General features: G+C 40.0%; 1 protein-coding gene across 8 annotated transcripts in view; it reads left to right on the forward strand.

The window, feature by feature from the left end:
- Positions 1 to 13,066, forward strand: part of NRG3 (neuregulin 3) — a 1,050,833-nt gene extending 1,037,767 nt beyond the window's left edge. For 2 of the 8 annotated variants that reach the window (XM_060125676.1, XM_060125678.1), the window contains exons 7-10: positions 575 to 702; positions 5,052 to 5,225; positions 10,882 to 10,953; positions 11,197 to 13,066. In XM_060125676.1, coding sequence (XP_059981659.1) covers positions 575 to 702; positions 5,052 to 5,225; positions 10,882 to 10,953; positions 11,197 to 11,704 — 882 coding nt within the window. In that variant the 3' untranslated portion in view covers positions 11,705 to 13,066. The remainder of the gene's footprint in view (positions 1 to 574; positions 703 to 5,051; positions 5,226 to 10,881; positions 10,954 to 11,196) is intronic. The other 6 variants (XM_060125679.1, XM_060125681.1, XM_060125680.1 and 3 more) reach the window with 4 other exon arrangements.
- Positions 13,067 to 15,311: the final 2,245 nt, after the last annotated feature.

The following is a 15,311-nucleotide window of genomic DNA, read 5'->3' on the forward strand; positions in this document are numbered from 1 at the left end:
TCTCTTATTAGACATGGTAATTACCTGGTATCAGGCTGAAAGAGAGAAACAGTGGAGAGTAGTGGGCAGATAATCTAAATCAAAGCCTTCCATAAATCTGAGACTTGTGAAGTTCAATCAATGAGCATTTATTGAATCCCTATTGTTAGTAGTCCATCTACTAATTAATCTTTTTTGTAAAATGTGCATTGAATTAAAACTTCCTTGTATTAACTTATATAATATTGTATATCAACTATACTCCAATAAAAAAATATGTGTGATTTTGGCTCTCAGGCATAGTGTGCCATGGGTAAAGACTGAAACGAAAAGCTAGACTTAGGATTCTAACGTGAAGAACCCTGTTGAATGGACCTTATCTAATCACAAAGAGTTCTGGGGGCAAGAGGGGAGAGCATATTCAGTGTGTGAGAAATGGGATGAAAATGGTGGTTTTGTCATTCTCCTGATCAGGTGCCCAGTGGAAAAGTTACTGGTAAGTTCCAGTAACTTTTTGATACCCAGCTGTAGTGTCAGAGGCCCTGCTCTCATAACTTCTCCTCCAGCTCAACTCTGTGCATGTGATTTCCCACAGTATTCAAAGGCGGAAAGGCATCCCGTGACTGCATTGGAGAAAATGATGGAGTCAAGTTTTGCCGGCCCCCAGTCATTCCCAGAGGTCCCTTCTCCCAACAGAGGAAGCCAATCTGTCAAACACCACAGGTACAGGTAGCTAATCATGGTGGGAATGGGTGCGTTGACACAATGTATAACACTGGACAACACATGCCAAGGAATGACAACATTATTCAGGAGAGATGATCGTTCTTGCTTCTCCTGTAGTTCCCCATGCAGTGGATGCTCAAGCAGCTCCTGGCAGGCAAAGCAAAGATACCAGGCAGCAGTGCCCCTAGAGGAAGCCTAAAGGTACTATTAACAGCACCCATCAAGTCTGCAGACCCAGGCCAGTGAATGAAACTATTGCAATCTGAAAAACTATTAAAAACATGATTTTTCCTAGCCTGCCTTATCACTGTCTGCAGATTTAATGACTAATTCTTCCCTAGGCAGCTGACAGGACATGCTCCAGGTCTTCCAACATGGTTCTCACACAAAGAAAACTTTGCAGGGGGAAGAAGCCTGGCAAATCTTCTCCTTTGCTTTATTAGATCTTCCATTATCAATGGAGTGGGAATTTTTTAACAAGCTGACTGTAAAAATTGGCTCTTTGGGGGAGAAAGCCAAAAATAAAGTTATCTTCTAGAAGTTTTACAGCATTCTGAGGCTGAGCAAATTCTTCAGCATCTTCTAGTCACATGCTGTGTTTATACATAAGGAATCTGGAACTCCAAAAATTGAAAGTTTTGTTCTAAAGTGCCAACATTCGATACTTGCTACGACGGACATTATGTTTATGTGCATCCAAAGGTATTGATATGTCGTCAGTCTTTGTGGAAGCCGTCCAAAGATCTAAGCTTCCTTTTCTTAGTGAGAGGTACAGTATTTTAAAAATTCTTAATTATGGAGATTAAAAGTTTTTTAAATGGAAAAGGTAAAAAATAACAATTGTTCCCAGCAATGGAAGATAAATGTTGTTGACCCTTGGTTTTCATAGAGGTAGGCAATATTTTGAAAACCACCGTGAGAGAAGTATGCGTTATTCAAGGAAACTAACTTCTCCCTCACCTTTCAGGGAGTCCCTACAAAAGATTTTCTCGATGCTGGCCACAGTTACTTTGAGGTTCTCATGTCACTCTTGATACTAATCATTAGTACTTGATGGTGATTTTTATTCTTAATCTACATGGGTAGAGACTGAGGTACCAAGGGTTTGCTAAGTTAAAAAAAGGTTTCAACACAGGATGAAATATGTTTGGCTACTGGATAATTGCTTTAGTTATTAACTACAATTTTTGGTTTCTATCAATTGGGGCATTTACAAATATTTCCCTGCGAAAAGATTACTTCAGTTAACTGGACCTAGTGGGCGTTCTTCAATGACGGAATTAAGTACAAAATTATTGGCCTCATAGAAGATGTTTTTTTTCCAAAAGAGCATTTTCCTCTGCTCATTGTAATACACGTTAAAGTGGTATTCCATTCAGTCAAGTAAAATAATTAAGTATAATATTAAGTACTATATTGTCGTACATGTTTTAAAGTTGATATGATAAGCAATTATAGCTTCTAATGTATCTGACCTGCAAATACCCTACCCTACTTTTGTCTGTTGATGTACCTCCTCCTAAACTTGGTTTCTAGGAATCACTCACAGATCAAATAAGGAAGTCTCTAAGAGACCTTCTTTTTTATTTGGTTCAATGACATTGCAGTATTTGTTGGCATACATTGCGTCCTGATAGATAGGCAAGGGTTGATTTATAAAGTGCTTTTAGAACTTTGTAAATTATAGTTCAATATATCATAGCTTTTGTTTTGTAAAACATGCAGTAGACTTAAACGTTTTCGTGATTGATAACCTAGTCACTGATTTATACATCCTGCAAACTGCTGTGTAACTTCCTGAATACCATTGGGTTAGAAAGCTTGAACAGTTGATTGATCAACAGGTATAGAACTGTTTTTTAAGATGGGTTACTAGCTCATACTGGTAGACGTTTATGAATAATTCATTTCTTTTGTGCACTGCAAATATGACTCATTTGGATAACTCATTTATGAAACAAAGCTGTTAATTCAAAGCCATTATTTCTCACGTTTAGTCCAAAAAAAAACACCCTCTTTCGTTTTAAAGAAGAAAGCTATTACGTCATGTTATACTTATTACATTATATTTTGGCAATATAACTCATTTATAGACAGTACGTGTAGGTTTTTTAAGGTGAAATAAGTCCAGGGTTTTCAGTGATTAGTATGAGCCTTTGAGCTGTCAGTTTGGGCAGAGGAATCAAGGGAATTTACTTTGTTGAGCAGCTACTAAGTGCCAGACTCCCTGCTAAGCACTTTACATACTTTTCTAATCCCCATAGCAATACTATGAAAATATCTAAACAAGTGCTAATACCTTTATTTGCATCTCTTCCACCCACCTCTAGGCTTTACCTTTTTCTGCCTTGCCTTGTACACTAAGAGGGCAGCAGGCTCACTTGCCTTTGGGCTTCTGTTGGTTTCTTGCGATGCACAGGCAAGCTATGGAAGGGCAGAGGCCAGTGAGGTCCTAACACTTCTGCCCCCTCCCTCCCTGCCTGGTTGTCTCAGCTACAGCCCTGTTTCTGGCACTAGCCAAGAGGTCCTCTTCTCACAAGCCCTTTCTCTCTTCAGTCAGGTAACTGCTCCTTCCCCCTGTCCTTTCAGTTACAGGGATGGTAACAGCTTCCCATTGTTACCAGCCCTTATGTACAGTAGTATCCTGTATTTTTTTTTTTCCTCAAACAGTGAACACACTTTTGTAAATAGCAAAATCTTCCCAAATGACCCAATATAGAGTGCCATCTATTTCCCCCCAGGACTCTGACTGATACAAGTACTTTCCCCAGTATCATACAGACCTGATGCAGCTAATTCTAGCATCCAAGCCTGAGTATGCTGTGGACTCCACAATTGCCATTGGATGGTATAGATAGAAGCTGGAAGGGAGGGAAACAAATTAGTTATTCTAGAGTTCCTTAAACTCGTTGGCTTAGTGACCTAACTAGAGGTCCCTTGTTGTTAGGCATGTTAGGACTCAATACACTCAACCCAGAAATATGATGATGAAGAATGAAGTTGTAATAACGTTGCCAGGTATGATCTGGTGTTTGCACAAACTCAGGAAGTTAATGTTGGGCTTGACGAATATGAAGTTATAAAGTGTGATCATTTCGCCTTGCCCAAACCAGGAAGGTGGCTACTAGCACTCATTTGTCGGGTTCTCAAATGCTGACCTTAAATAATATTTGAGAAGTTTTGTATTTATTAAGTGGAAATAACAGTAATGTTGGTGGGGGGAAAACTTACAGAACTCCAAATAATGTAGTAATATGGGTAAAATTCATTTGGGGGACTGGTTCCTATAGAACTTTATTGAAATTTTGAAAATGTTTTTGCTGTTCCTGTGTGTAGTTTTATTGCTATTTTCAGAGCTAAATGAGTAGGAACGCAAAAATTCTAAGTTCCCTTATTGGCATCTCATGGAATGTCTGCACAGGAACAAAGTTCTCACAGTTCACATGGTAGTAGGGTAAATTCAGTGGGGTGGAGGGAGGAATGGATATGGAATAAGTAATGCGTCAAATTAGTAACTGATTTCTCTAAAGAGTCTAGTTCTTTGTCTGACGTGATCTGTGTAGGGATCTTACCTGAGGTATATCCCGTTTATGCCTTGCCCTTTGATGGCATCTGGCATGGTTATTTGGGTATTTGGATGTATGGGTCAAGAAAATGTACGATCAGATGTTTATTAAAAGCAAACTCAAAGGGTTATTATGGGATTATGTAAAATCATGTGTGTGAAACTTTTGAAAATTGCAAAGCACTATAGAATTTAAAGAATCTTTCATTCAATAAAAAAAGTTAAAGCAAACTCAATTTAGGTTCTCAGGATTTACGAAAATTTGAGACAGTGAACTGCAAAAGTAACATATATATTAAGGAGAGAAAGGCAATTAAAATAAGGTTAGTTTATTCTACCACTAACACAAGTGAAATTTTCCCCATAAAGCCCTTAAGGCTTCTTGGGTTTAGTTCTTGGAAGTGTTTAATAACAAGGCCATTTTTATTTCTACTAAAGGCACCTTTGTAGCTTGGATAATGAGGGAGGAGGGGAATCAGGAGCTGGAGAATTCCTCAAGTGCACCTCATTGGCTGGAAAGCTGGTGTTATTTTAGTCCATTGTGCTCCAGACTGGAAAGCCAGAAACACAGAACTGGAACTGCTTTTCTTCTCAGTCTCTCCAGAGATAAAATGGATCCAGCAACCTGCGATCCCTCCTAACAGATATCCTACAGGCATGGATGGAGCCTGACCTAGAACTTTGAGGATCTAGGGTGGAAATGCAGTGCTTGAAAAGTTTCAGCAGCCACCTGTGAGGTTATTGCTGTGATCAATTTGTTTGTTGGTTTTCTTTCCACCAGCAGGACTCTCTCCTCTTGCTGCAGCCCAGGGCAAAGGAGTGGTATGCTCCATAGGAATGCCTTCAGAAGGACACCCCCCTCACCCCGAAGTAGGTTGGGCGGAATCGTGGGACCAGCATATCAGCAACTCGAGGAATCAAGGGTCCCAGACCAGGATACGATACCTTGCCAAGGGTAGGTCTTAAAAGCAATGGAATTTAGGGAGGGTGTTATGGATGATATAGTTTTAAATTGAGTTATGATGTTCCTTGGGGTTTTATTCACTGATTTCATCATCATTTGGCTATTTATGCTTGCTTCCACCTATGTTCCACAAAAGAATAACTTTAAAAAACAGATACAATGGAAATAGATATTAGGGAAGTGGTAGATGGAAAAGATATACAGCATTAAGTGTATAGACATCTAGACACTATGTTACTATTGCAGTTGCTAAAATAACTGGGAATGTGTCTTTGATTTTAAAACACAGAGATTTCTTAGGACGACTAAAGTGTTCCTTCATCCTTAGGTTTGGAAAAAAATCAGTGCTTAATTCTCTCATCACTATTGTGGACAATACCGTAACAATAACCTGTAACATATATAAAGCATCTGATCCTTCGAGCATTCTTGAACGAGTCTCAGTCAGTGTTGACAGAGTATTGTCAGGGCACAGCTAGCTGAACTCAGATCTCTAGTTTCATTCACGGTGCAGGGATGGAAAAATTGGCTTTGGACTCCATGGCTGTTGCTCATCCTTGCAGTGTAAAAAGTGTCCCTTCCTCTCAGTGGACACAGACCCTCATAGGGCCCATAGCATGGTGAGTGGAGTGTAGAATGCATTTTAGCCACCACTCACCTAACCGACATAAGCTGTTCAACCAAGTATGGCAGCCCTTATCGAAACTGACTGAATTTCAAATCTCATCTTTGCTTATCATCAGATGATAAAACTTAAGAAAGTTTTATCATCTGAGCTTACATTTTCTCGTCTATAAATTGAACAAAATAATACCAGCTTTCCTGAGGGTTGTTGGGCAGATTAAAAAGAAATTACATGTGTCAAGAGCTTGTACCTGACACATGGTAAACAGAGAAGGGGTACTTGTAGCTATTGTCACAGGAACCATTATTCTTATTAATTTCAAGAGCAGTGCAATCAGGCTTTACTCCAGAAATGCCAAGAATCCATTTCCTCACTGAAGCCAGGTTCTTGTTGCATCTAGTTTTCCTCTCTCTGAATCAGCCAGACTAGGTTTCTTTGCTGCTTTGGTCTGGATGATTTTTCCACCCTGTCTGTAGCAAGTTAAAAGCCAAACCAGGTTTGAGGTCTGTCCCAGACTCTTACCTTTGTCTTTTCTTCTGGGTGATATGTATGCAACAATGCCATGTCTGACGAATCTCAGCAACAGATTTCTGTAGGAAGACTAGAAGATAGGAAATAAATAGGCTGTGTCCGGATTTTGTAATTTTGAAGCAATTCCAAATAGACTGTAAAATATATTTGGTAAGATCTAAGTTGTCCAAAATGTATAATGCAAGTCAAGAAGTAGTTTGCATTTCTCTTTGCCTTATATCTGGAAAAGGGGCTTGCATTTAGCCGATAATTAATCATGTTTCATAATTACTTTTCTTCTGAAATCACTAATAATGTCTGTTACTTAGATTTCTTTTTTTTTCCCCCCGTGGGGTGAACGTTGGAGTGAGAATGAGTGAGGTGAAATCAAGTTAGAGATTTTGTGAGTGGAGACAGACCCAGCCCGTGCTGTCTTTCTTCTGTTGGGCACTCTTAAGGCTATTGTTTTGTTTTGGATCAATCATCATTGGGTTTGGAATATTCTCTCCAATTGGCTAGCCACCTGTATTTTCCTATGTGATATGCACCTGACGTTGATAAACGGTGACTCCAAGTCACTGTGTGCTCAGCACAGTGAGTCTCAGGGAGCAATCTCATTCTTAATTCTTGACAACAGCTATTTCCCACTCCTGGGGGACTGACCGTCTCTCCGGACTGGAAATGGTAATAGAATTTCACAGCTAAAGGCCCTCTTCAAATCTGGCCCTAGCCTGGAGGGGGAGTGAATGAATTTATAACAGCCAACTGCTGCTTGTTTATCAAGCATGTGGGTGCTGTCTGCTACTTAGATTCCCGGTATAGATGATGTCTCTCCTTGACACTAACTTCAACCCAGCTTGAACCCAGTGCCTGACTTAGTGAAGCCTGAGGAGGGAGCCAGGTAGACAGGAACTTCTTCAAGAGCCTTTCCCCTGATCAGTGGATCGGCGACAGCCATGGCAGTGGCTCACAGAACTGTGAACTGGGTTATGTCAGGCAAATCAAACTAATGGAATCATGTACTAGACAGAAAGAGATGGAATCACAAAAGTTAGATTGCTACCTTCGAAGTAGAAGGGATAGAAACATACTGATTATCCACCTCACTTAAATAGCAACTTTACAAACTTACATTCAGTTATTCTTCAGGAAGTGTACAGATGAACACACTAAAGATAGCAGAATTTAACCCAAGGTGGGATAGCCCACGTAAAAGAAATGGATTGAATACCGGCCTTTCTGACTAAATAAACCACTAAACCAGGAAAGGAATGTGAAGAAAAATCACAGTCATGGATGGTGACGTGTAAATGGAATCTCTAATTGTACGGCTCCAGAGGGAGAAGTAGATTCCTTCAATTTAGTCAGTTCATTCTAATACCATGTGCACCAAGAACTGGGTCTTGGAGTCCTCTGGGGAAACGCTGATTTCTTGGCCTGACCGCTGAATTACTGGGAATCAAACCGAATGACTAACTGTTGAAATCTTCCCTCTTTAAAAGGATGCTTTGACTCACATAGTTACAGAGGAAGTGTACTTGTGATTACTTTGTTGAGGGATTGGAGGAAAGGCAGTCCAACTGGTCCAAACTGGCGTTTTACAGTCAATGAATGACAGGCTCATGGATCAAACGTGTGACAGAGTCATTGACTCTGAAGGGATACAGAACTCTGAGTATCTTCTAACCAAGAATCATGCCTAGAAGTGTAACTCTCACTTAAACTTCTGGAGGGTAGCATCACCTCCTAATCAAAGACCAGTGCTAGGACACTCAGAGCAACTCTAGGAAGGGAGGGAATCGTGAAGAGGCATTACTTCAGCGAGTCCTCAGAGCAGTCCCTCTAGATCAGTATTGCTACCTGATGGTTTTAATTAATGAGAGAATTAAGGTAAGGCTGCTGGGTTTGCCTAAGATTCCAGAGCATGTAATGGTGGTGAGACTTGAAATCCTCTCTGATCCCAAACACGACTAATTCTTTAAAGTGCATCTTCATGTTAGGGCAGCCTTTTAGATTTCAGTTGTTGCCAGCATGGGATCCATACCTGGCTTGTGAGATGATGTGTAAGTCAACTCCTTCAGTCAGCATGCAGGCATATTAGAAGACTGCTCCAAGTCTGGCTTGAATTGCCTTTGATTATTTCGTAGTCACGTGTTTTGCCGAAAGACTTACTTTCAGTTTCAAGTTCCGAGGGTTTGTTGGCAAAGTAACCCCTCAACACTTAAGTAAGAAAGAAGAAAGCTTGTTACGTTAGTTATAGCACAGAGATAAGCAAAATAGTAAGAAAGAAATGTATTTACAATCACCAAATTGGGGAAGCACCTCCATCCAGATGCAAGCAACGCTGTGACGTCCCTTGAACAGCAATTTGGAGTCCCAGTTGGAAGGTCCCGGGCGTTGTGCCCGCTCCATCGATGAGAGTTCAGAGTGCAGCCCGAAGGAGTCCTGCTTTTAATGCCAAGCTGCAAACTGATAATCATCAGCTTACGTGCAGATACGCCCCTCTGGCTATTATCATAAACGCTCTGATCTCTAGTCGTAAGTCTCAGGATGCTCACTGATCCCCGGGATTTGGCCAGATTCCCAAGGCCCAGGAAGCTTCGTGACTTACTCCCTTCCTTACCTGTTGGTTCCCAAGACTTGTTAGCACCGTTTCTGCTGACCTGCATGTAGTCCAGCAGTTCGGTATGTAGCTCCTTTCAGGGTCTTTGTTTAGCCAGAGGCCTGTTGTTGCCTCTGAAGGCTGAACAAGACTATTAATTTTTCCAACATCGCGTCACATTGTGGACTTGCTGAAGCGTCAACAGTTGACTGAATCCTCTAAGATACTTACACCTTTATCCGTCATTTTTACCAATAATGTTTAGATCCAGGTATTAAGAATTGGCACTGTCACCATCACATTTCAACCTGGTAGATTCTACTCACTGATACACTCTGAAGATGATCCATGTGAAAGACGATCTTTCCTCCTTAAATTTCTGTGCCATTGGTGAACCTGATAGCAGACATTCTGTATCTTCATACACGTTAATGGTGCTAAGGAAAGAACACAAAAGCCTGCAATTTGTCCCCTTTCTTCTTGTTGAAATTGATTCATTGATCAGAAACTTTAGGTTCAGATTTTCAGTCATAGAACACTAGGGAGAAAGTCATTGAGGTTCCCCAGGGAATTTCTTTGTATGTGGCTATATAATTGGCGCAGGTAAAGATTTTACATCTCAAAAAAGGTTTGAGATGCCCACTCATTTCTGGCTTTGATAGTAACAATTAACGTCAGACAACGTGGGTTTAACTTCCTCCTCTGCTGCTTACCAAGGGTGTAATTTGGGGCAAGCCCTTTGGTATCCCTTAGTCCAGTTTATCCATTACGTGGTAATAAATAAACCGCACAGTTTTGTTTTTTTAATCAGTGGATGTAATTAGTGGTGAAAGTGCTTTTTGAAAGCTCTGTGTGAATGTTTGTTAGCTCTTGTTGACTGGGATATTAAGGGAGTGTTTACCTTGAAGATCTGTTCATGTATTCCTGAGTCCGTTCAATCAAACTTTATTGATTGCCAACTCCGTACTAGGCTCAGTAAGAGAGGGTAGAACCCAATAACACCTAAATTTGTTCCCCATCTTTTCACACTGTCTGGCAGAAAGACAGATCTCTAAATTGCTCCCATCTTGCCTTTACAATAAAGGTTTCTAATATTTAGTATGCGACACACTTCATTGCAATTATTCTTTCCATGTATAAACATGATTTTTATTTACATTATAATGTAAGACAGGGGGAATGAGATTTATTATATTGAGGATGAACGTGTTTAGATTATGCTTCAATTTTAATGTTTCAGGTTAAAATTGAGGAAAACGAATTGAGAAATAGAATAAATACTACCGTTCAAGTCCCCAAACTACATTTCCGTGAACCTACGATATCCCTGCCTCACTTTTTGGCACTGGAAAGTTCAGAGGCAATGGAAAATTCACTAGCTCTGAGCAAGCAAGAGGGGGGCCAGCCAGATTCCGGCATATTTAAACCACTTGGAACGGCACGATGGCGTTCTCAACAAGCCATTTTACCATGCACCCATGAACTACCTTACTTGGCTCCAGAAACCATGTGAGGAACGTTACTAGCTTGGTCGAGGCCCCATGGAACTCACTTCATGTTCATCTTGGGCAGACAGAGGAACTGTGTGCCTCTCATCCCATCTTTTAGGCTCAGCAAACTGGCAGGGAGGCAGTTCCTAAGAGCAGAGTGCCAGTGGAAATTGGATTTGGTCCCCCTAAAGTCAATGTGAAGCAGAGAAACTCAGGACTTTAGTACCTTGAGGCTTAATATTGGGCTTCCTGATTGCCTCCACCTAGGGTGGCCACAAGGAGTCTACACTGGACTAAACCAGGGCTGAGAGGGTGGTCAGGTTGATGGAGTGGAGTAATGCCGTTATGGGTTTCCTGTTTGTCACTACGGAAGGGCCACACACACTTACCTGCTCAATCCCCATTTACTTTGTATTCTAGGATAGAGGTCAGGAAGACTATATCCCACCTGCCTATACAGCTGTGGTGTGTTGAAAGATCCCTGGACTTAAAGTAAGAAGATCTGGGTTTGAGTCTCAGTCTGTCACTTATTTTCTGTGTGACCTTGGGCAAGTCACTTCACCTATCTGAGCTTCAGTTAACTTCTCTGTTTAACTGGGAACATAGTATCCGTCTCATGGGGTTGCTGTGAGAATTCAGTGAGATGGTGCATGTGGAAAGTGCTTTGTTGACTGAATAGTGCTCTCAAGAAGATGGGAAGAGCACAGAATATGTAACACTTTGTTTCTTCTTCAGGTATTCATCCAGTGGTTTAACAACCCAACAAAATGCATCAATAAATATGCGGCTGCCTTCGAGAGAGAGAAACTCCTATTTTAATAGCTTGGATCAAACGGACCTGATGGGATATTCATCCCCAAGGGCCAGTTCCGTGCCCATCATCCCCTCAGTGGGTCTAGAGGAAACCTGCATGCAAATGCCAGGGATTTCTGAAGTCAAAAGCATCAAATGGTGCAAAAACTCCTACTCTGCTGATATTGTCAATGTGAGTATTCCAGTCAGCGATTGTCTTATAGCAGAACAGCAAGAAGTGAAAATATTGCTAGAAACTGTCCAGGAGCAGATCCGAATTCTGACTGGTGCCAGGCGGTCAGAAGACTACGAACTGGCCAGCGTGGAAACCGAGGACAGTGCGAGTGAAAACACAGCCTTTCTCCCCCTGAGTTCCACAGCCAAATCAGAACGAGAGGCCCAATTTGTCTTAAGAAATGAAATACAAAGAGACCCTGTGTTGACCAAGTGACCTGAGATGTAAGAATCTGTGCGTTCTATGCTTTGCTCAACAGGAAAGAGAGGAGATTAAATACAAATTATTTATATGCATTAATTTAAGAGCATCTACTTAGAAGAAACCAAATAGTCTATCAATCACCCTCATAGTGTTTTTTAACAAAATATTTTTTTAAAGGGAAAGAAACGTTTCAGGAGGGATAAAGCTTACCACTAAAGCTTTTGGGTAGAATTTTGAATACAATTTCATTTAGTCCCAACACTGTCCTCTTTGGCTCTTAGTAGATGTGGGCAATTCAGACTCTCCGCCCCACAGTGCCAGTGACCTCATAAAAAAGTGCTGGCAGCTGCCCGGTTTCAAAGAGAAGAGACGCATCCCAAGGGTGGGCGTGTCAGTGAGCAGGTGGTCCTTGCCATTTGGCTTGCCAATCCCTAAATTTCTATTCACTCGACAGCCTCATCACAGGTTATGTCATGTCAACAAATGTAGTGTTTTCTATTTACTTTTTGAAGAATGGCACAAAGACAGGAGAGGGACAGCAGACAGAGGGAGTCATGGGGCAATCTTAGCCACTCTTACGTGCTAGCTTCCTCTGAAATTTGAAGGCACAGAATCTCAGAGGGAGGTAAGAAATTATTACAGAAAAAGAGACAAAAACATCACACTGTCGTGTCACTAAAATCATGCTAATAGCTAATAGAAATGTTTTCGTTTGAGATCGTTTAGGGGCTCCAAAGGAGCACTTCTCAGTGTGTGTGCCTGTGTGTCTGGGCTTGCTCACTCGAGCACCGGTATGCCGTATGCACATATGTTCATCGTGCGTATGTGTGTGCATGTGTGTGCGTTAAGCTTGCTAATTTGTTCTGAAACATCAGGGAATCTAATATTCAGAAAAAATTTCCCTCTTAGATCTGTTCGCTTTAAATTTTTCCATTAAGTGTAACGTTCAGTTAGTAAATCAAGGTCACGTGCATGGTGGGGTCCTATAAAACTCTTGACAATGTCTAGACTATATTCTGATGTGAATCTTTTTGAGAGGAACAGCTATTGGCTCATTAATGATATCAGTATCACAAGGCGAGTTGGGGATGTGTATTTTGAATCATGCGTACTTAAATTATTTATACAAGCCAATGATCAAATTGATAGTTAGTTACCCTTTGTTTTCTCATTTTCCTCATTACTTTTTGTAGCAAGTCTACTACGCGTGGACCAAGACATTGGCTTCTGTGGTTAATATGGAAAGAATAAATTGTTGAAATTACAAAGCCCAGCCTATTCAGTTCACAGGAAGCCCCCCAAAGAACAGTAAATTGTGTTGTATGTTCATTTGGAATAAAGCAATATTTTTACCACTGCTAAGGTGAACTGAAACTTCTGAAGATTTGTCTGTTTTATTTAGCCTTATTTTCACGGGGCATTCAAGGACATTAGTGTTCACATAACCAGTCTTTTTCCAATTATTGGTGGTGTTGAGTTGTTATGTTTACACTGTTTTAAATAAAAAGGCATAGTATTTGAAAGTATATAAAAGATTTCTTTTACTGAAGTTTGGGAAAACCTTGATTAAAACTTCCTGTGGAAGACTCACATTCCACTGAAAAGGAATGTAACTAACTATTTCTGAATCAAATATTGAATATACACAATTCTTAATTAAGGTTAAGCTGTTTCTGTTTAAAATACATTGAAAATTGCTCTCTGAGAACATTCTTTCTTTGATAATAGACGTAAGTAGACATAATGCCATACAGGGAAAATAAAGAACATTGTGTTCTTATCAACACTGTTTGTTTAGTGGAAATTCAAAAGTCTCAAATGTTGAAAACATTTTGGTAGAAACGCATTTTATATTTAACAACTTCATGCTGTTCCTTAGTTGTCCCACTATTGTTCCTTTGTTTTGAATATAGAGGTAATACTAGACTCTTAAAAAGGATTATTACAACTTTTTAATGTCTCAATTATCTAAATTCTCATTTAGAAATAGTATATCTTTGGGAAAATTTTAGAAAAACGGTTTTAACTAACTGGTGTATAAAACCCCCATAACTTGCATATTCGATATGCTACTGAGTTGAAATTTATCACAATTATCAAACATTCACTGGAAGTCCTCCCAAGTCAACCTTGTCTTGGGTTTTTCACTAAAATGCTACCTGTTGCAGATCTAAACGGATTCATACAGGATCCACCTAATTAGGAGTTTGTGTATTTTGTGACTCACTGCAGTTATTTCTTTTTTAACACCTTTCACTGCAGTTATATTAATATATCTTTTGCTCTAAGGAGATCGAAGGTTGTCAATCAAACTTAAGTCCTGATCTGACCCCTTATTTTTTTTTTTAAAGTTGAACTATATATGATGTGATTATAAACAGCCTCGTGCATTCTAAAATGTATGAAAGTTACACACATCCACTGGCGGCCCGATGTAAAGTTTAGAGATAAAGTTATGTCCAAATTGATAGTAGAGACAAAAATCCTCCGTAAAGAACAATTATTAATGGTCACTTTCAGTGGCCATTTGTCTCCTTTTGGAATACGAAGCTCTCCTGTGAAAAGGGTCCACACTCAAAAAGCACCTCTTTGGGCACCAGCAGACAAGTGCTGATAGCATCAAGACTTTCAAAGTTGATCTAACGTGGCCAACACCTGGAGACATCGATACCTTGTCCTTCAAGCTCACGTGCCTACAGAGAAGTATTTATTTCTACAAGCCACTTTTGATTTTGCTTCATTTTCCCTGTATTTCTTATGTGAATAGGTATTTGGAGATTTGGTAATTAAGTTAGTTGCATATTCATTATTTACTGGAGAATGAATGTCACTCATTATTTTTCACTCTGCATCATCTTCTGATGTCTTTTTTTATAAAGTGTGTGTTATTCTGATTTGCCAGTGACTTCTATAGAATGCTGTTGTTCAAAATACATGAGCAATTTTATGCTAATGAGAAAGAGTGGAAATTATGTTGGAGAATTGGCATCTAAATTCTCTGATTTTTGTATGCACATTAAGTGCTCTATGTTTTACACTGTTGTCCAACATCTACCTTGCTATGGGTGAAGGACTAAATATTTGTAGATAGATCAAATCTCCAATGATTTACATTATTTCCAAGCATCAATAATAGCAAGGTCCTCTGGAGGAGAAACAGTGCTATTTTCAGGACTCCACAACTACCCTGTTTTGATCATAACATATCAGGCCTACCAAAAAGAGAACAGAAGGGCCAAGCAGATTTCCAGAGAATGATCACTGGCTTCTGAATTGACTGACAGCTACAATTTGAGTGGGGCTTTTGGCGACTACAGCTAAAGCTCTCAATAACCAGGTCTCCACCAGAATATGCTTGACGTATGCAGCAGTCACTCACACTTACCTTGAAGTATGGTGCCACAGGGAACCATGACTCCCTAAGTGAGGGGGCATGGTGACTCCTTTGACTCCAGCCCTGTAAACCAGAAAATATTGCCCTTAGACAAGTGCTATGAAACATTTCCCAAATGAGTATATAGTATACCTAGGAACACAGCAGGAGGGGTGGGGTTTTTATTTGAGCTTTTGGTATCCAGGAAACATTTTATATATAAAGAATACTTTTTAAATTATTATT

Source organism: Lagenorhynchus albirostris, chromosome 16 (assembly GCF_949774975.1).
Source record: "Lagenorhynchus albirostris chromosome 16, mLagAlb1.1, whole genome shotgun sequence".
In the NCBI taxonomy this organism is placed as follows: Eukaryota; Metazoa; Chordata; class Mammalia; order Artiodactyla; family Delphinidae; genus Lagenorhynchus; species Lagenorhynchus albirostris.